The sequence below is a fragment of the Montipora foliosa genome, chromosome 8 (genome assembly GCF_036669935.1).
Source record: "Montipora foliosa isolate CH-2021 chromosome 8, ASM3666993v2, whole genome shotgun sequence".
Classification (NCBI taxonomy): Eukaryota; Metazoa; Cnidaria; class Anthozoa; order Scleractinia; family Acroporidae; genus Montipora; species Montipora foliosa.
This window is the reverse complement of record NC_090876.1, coordinates 12,648,572-12,653,571: the sequence shown is the minus strand read 5'-3', so window position 1 is coordinate 12,653,571 and position 5,000 is coordinate 12,648,572. Positions and strand designations below refer to the sequence as shown.

The 5,000-nt window shown below is 41.6% G+C and overlaps 2 protein-coding genes and 1 long non-coding RNA gene across 4 annotated transcripts in view; 1 reads left to right on the top strand and 2 right to left on the bottom strand.

The window, feature by feature from the left end:
* The window catches only part of LOC137967759 (uncharacterized), a 416,483-nt gene that overhangs the window by 71,824 nt on the left and 339,659 nt on the right, over positions 1-5,000 (bottom strand). The window lies entirely within an intron of this gene.
* LOC137967753 (uncharacterized) overlaps positions 1-5,000 on the top strand; it is a 201,576-nt gene that overhangs the window by 129,299 nt on the left and 67,277 nt on the right. The gene's annotated exons all lie outside the window — the stretch shown is intronic.
* The window catches only part of LOC137967758 (uncharacterized), an 11,875-nt gene continuing 9,061 nt past the window's right edge, over positions 2,187-5,000 (bottom strand). Inside the window, exon 2 of the mRNA XM_068814328.1 lies at positions 2,187-2,801. Within this exon, the coding sequence (XP_068670429.1) occupies positions 2,797-2,801 (5 nt within the window). The 3' untranslated portion in view covers positions 2,187-2,796. The remainder of the gene's footprint in view (positions 2,802-5,000) is intronic.

Genomic DNA, 5,000 nt, shown 5'->3' with positions numbered 1-5,000 from the left:
AGCTAGAATTTTTCCGTAAGTTTCTTTTCGATGGTTTAAACAAATTCTCGGAAGAAACATAACCAGTCGTACTCGGCTTAGAAGACGCCGTTACAAATTTAAGTTTAAAATCACACTGGCAAATCCTGCGTTGATCGCTCGGTGTTTCCTCGGTGCCTCGGTTTGTTTTGTCGGAAGCCAACTTGTGTTAACATGGTTATCTGTTATTGGCTAATTTGTTAATAAGACGTCAATCAGCGTGTGTCAAGTCAACCATAAAAAGGTGGGCGTTTTTCAAAAATAGGGGGTCTTCTTGCAAGCGTTCCCTCAGTCTCTTGCCCCAACTTTCGCGCGGCCAGTTTGCAGAAAATCGTTTCAAAGCTCTTCTGTCAAACAGGAACGCTTGCCACGCAGGCTACTTGAGCTAAGAAACGTGTGCATATTTATCCTTCCATTGGCGGGCTTTTTTGAATTTTAGAAGTTCTTCATATCAAAAATAAAGATATTGCCTTCCACGATGGTTATATGACCATCGATATTGATGCAAGCAAGACCGATCAGCGTAGGAAAGAAATCAAGTAGTAATTTCATAAAGTGTTAATAGTATGATCTCGTGCCCTGTTTCTCAGTCGTTATTTGTCCAGGCTACAACGTTTCCTCTAGAGTCGCTTCATTACGTTTTCCGGGCTCTGTCTAAGACTAGGCCAGGCCATACAGTGGTTTCTTCTAACAAACAGATAACCTATTCTGCCATCAGATAATATTTTGAGACTTGTTTTAAGTTTATTGTTCCGGGCATGGTTGCATTTAATACCCACTCCTTAATGGCGGGCGGCGCGTCTGCTGCCGCTAATGTAGGAGTGCCCGATAGGCTTTTCCAGGGGCACGGAGGAGGGAGGTCGGTTTCTGCTAAGGATGGATACGTGGACGACAACTTGGTATTTAGGATATCGATCTCTAAGAAGCTTGGTATTTAACTTCATTGTAACTCTGCTTGCTCTTTTCCCTTTCTTTGTCTCTAGTAGGATTTTCTTGCATTTGTACGGCTGACTGACACATCCTTAATAAACTTTCACTCGAAGCTCGTTGTAGTGTAGTCAGAATATGTAGTTTCTGACGATTGAATGACTGAATGATTTATTAAGAAATTGATATTCTGACGGCACGATGGGGAGACTCGCGACATGTCACGGGACTTGTAAAGGGTATTTAACGGTTTTGGCGGGGATGTCATTCTAGGTCGCTCAGTCTCTTTGTCTGTTTACTTTTTTATTATGTGCTGCTTTCACCCTTTCCTTGGGATTTTGTGCTGCTGTATCAGACCAGGAATACATTTCCACATGTTTTTGGCCACTTCTAAAGGGTGGTTTTTTAGTGGTTTTTCGTATCTAGCGTAGCACAACTTCTATGACGTTATGTTTAACTTTAGTTATTATAGTAGGCTTGTCTTGCATTTGTAGTAGGATTGTCTAGTATTTCTACGGCTGACTGACACATCCTAAATAAATTTTTACTCGAAGCTCGTTGTAGTGTAGTCAGAATTCGTGTTGAAAGGTGCTGTGCTATGGGAGTGCAGCTATTTTGTGTGACTACCGATTCCTCACCCCCACTCGCTATGCAAGTTAAAGCCCACCGCACACTAGAGCTATAAGCTTAGCAAAGTTTCACTCGTGAGTGTTGGCGTAAGCAAGTTCCCTCAGTGTGCGGTGGAGTTTTGAGCACTATAAATGTTCACTCGTGCTATAGACTGTATTCATAAATGGCGGCCAATTTATAATTCTTTTGTCGAAGTGCAAATTAGCCTACCAAGCCTCGATACCATACAGTGAATTGAAAAGAATTCTTGCTCTAAAATGAGGCTTGGTAGGCTAATTTGCACGTGGACAAAAGAATTATAAATGGTACCGCCATTTATGAATAAGGTCTATCCATCGGCGCCGAATAGTCAACATGTTGAATTATTTTGTGCGCGAGTGAACATTTCCTCCCATTGTGCGCGCGTGCATAGCTATTAACTTACAACACGCATGCATGTTACAAATATTTGCAAATTCGCTTCTTTTTTCATCAATCCCATGAGATTCAGGTCATTTTGGGAGGGGAGGGGGGCGGGTGGTATTTGCATTAAAACAATAAATATTCAGTCACCAAAGCATGATACAGTCCCAAGAGTAAATAACTTGTACTGTTTTTATGTAAATACTCCCCAAAACGTATTGCATTATGGGATGGTGAGAATAGTCAATAGCAGTGTTCAATCGGATGTCGCGATTTTGAACTGAAAATATACTCTAGGTGAAGAAAAACGCTGGGAACGAGGTTGGGCGTTGGGCTCACGAAGGCTAATTCAGAGTTTGAAATGCTAATCAGCCTGGCAAGCCTGGTTTCTTCCGAGAATCTGTTTAAGCCATCAGATAGGAAAGAAATATAAGTTCGCACAAATTCTCGCAGATATTTTACGAGCGATGATAGTAGCAGTTGTGGAAAACAACAAGCTATTCTTAGACATCGTATGAAATCCGTGGGCTCGTAAGATACGAAATTTGGAAATATTTTTTAAAGTTGTGACGAGTTTGCCGAACTGACGTTTACGAGATGGCGGAGCTTAGCCATTGGTGGAACCATAGCAAATGAAGCGTCAGGCTGTTGAATGCAAAACGCTGCCAAAGCAGACAATGAAACCATCCAAAGGTTAGTGCTGATTCTCCCGCCACAGAACAAGAAGCTTCTCGTATGTCTTGCAATTTTCCACCGGAGGGCTGTCATTTCCAAGGAGTTTACTTCTGCTGCTTGATTGCTTTAGATATTACAGGCAGCTCAAGCTATAAAAAAAAATAAGTGATATGGCTGATTGAACGGGCAAAGAATGTATTTTTTCAAGCTAGTTTAGCATAATATTCTATCCCTGGGTATTGTTAACAACGTACTCGGAATCTCTCTGGCTTTCCCCAAGCTCCGCGCCGACTCTCGCGACAGACAGACAGATCAAGCAATCACCCAGTGCGAAGACGCTGCCGTTGACCCCGATAGAGACGACAGGTTACAACAAGTAGACCATAGTAGTGTCTATTATGCACGCCACATTTATTCTTGTCAGAATAAAGCGATTAGATCTAATCCCATCCGTTGGCTTCTTTCCCAATCCTAAATCGAATCACGACAAACAGATTACACTGACCCCATTCTAGTTCCCAGATCCCATCGTTTCTCTTAGCCTGCCCTCTCAACAACAGGTCAAGATGTTGCATCAGCCTCACTGCCACAAAGGTCTAATTGCCACAATGAATGAACGAATGAATGAAGCTTTATTTAAAGGGGGACTCCGACGAAAAAACACGATTTTTTAAAAAGTCTCAAATCCTCGAGGAAACGCCGCCAAAATGTTGCATACGCTTTTCACATAATGAATTTAACTTACTTTCACCAACATTTCAATGTTATTACGTCGAAATACTTGTTTTTCATAGCGTCCGCCATTATTGCTATGTCGCCTGCATACTTATTCGAGAAAGCCTGGAGCGAGGCCTTATGACGTCACTTACTCAACATATTGCTCGCTGCTACTTGAGTAAACAATGGAAAACATGTCAGAAAGCGAAGCTTCGTCTCTTATAGATCATGATTTATCGACTTCCGAATTATCGTTTGACTTCGAAAAAATACTCTGAGTCACTTACCTGTGATTATGAAGATTTGGACTCGTGGCTACTGAGGAAAAAGCAGCCGCATATCGACGAGAAAGAGCTCAAGACAAAGAACAAGAGGAATGCTTCGAGATCGTTCGAATCAACTGATACTAGATGGTATGTCGGAGTCGTGATTTTGTCTGTTTACTATATTTCCCCTCATTTGTAAAAATTCAAATTTCTCGTTATTTTTTCTAGGTGCAAATGTACGTGTTGCTCTTCGGACGCGGTAACAAAGGCAGAGGAATGCTTCTGCTGTAGCGAAATTGATCGGTGCCTGGGGAAGCTGGAAGCAGTTACAGATGATAAAGTACTACCACCGATCGGCCTGGATTTCAATCTTGCTGTTCCGTCTAGACGAGTGGGTTGGAGGAATAGCCGCCATAGGATTAAGAAACCGAAAGAACGAGCGATACACACATCAACGTATGATATACCCCATGCCATAAAGTCCCAAACAAGACGAATAAACTGTCGGTATGAAACTGATCGTAGAAATCTATTCAGGAGCAAGGAAAATTATTGCCATTGTCGTTCTTAATTGCTACGTTGTAAAAAACATGAAAATATTTCCCGACAAGGAAAATTGAAAAGTGCAATCCAAATTGAGCTTATTATACAGCGCTCCAATACCGATACTTCGCAGTTTGGCCTTGCTCATACATTGATGTGTATCGCTCGTTCTTTCGGTTTCTTAATGCTATGGCGACTATTTTTAAAACCCACTCATCTAAACAACAAGATTGAAGCCCAGGCAGATCAGTGGTACTGTAGTTCTCCGTCATCTACAACTTCTTCAGTTCCAGCTACTCCACTCACCGATCAATTTCGCTAGTAACAGCAGAAGCTTTTCTTACCCTTTCACTGGCCTTTGTTACTGTGTCCGAAGAACAACACGTACATTTGCACCTAGAAAAAATAAGGAGAAATTTGAATTTTTACAAATGAAGGGAAATATAGTAAACAGACAAAATCACGACTCCAACATACCATCTAGTATCAGTTGATTCGAACGATCTCGAAGCATTCCTCTTGTTCTTTCTCTTGAGCTCTTTCTCGTCGATATGCGGCTGCTTTTTCCTCAGTAGCCACGAGTCCAAATCTTCATAATCACAGGTAAGTGACTCAGAATATTTTTTCGAAGTCAAACGATAATTCCGAAGTCGATAAATCATGATCGATAAGAGACGAAGCTTCGCTTTTTGACATGTTTTCCATTGTTTACTCAAGTAGCAGCGAGCAATATGTTGAGTAAGTGACGTCATGAGTCCTCGCTCCAGGCTTTCTCGAATAAGTATGCAGGCGACATAGCAATAATGGCGGATGCTATGAAAA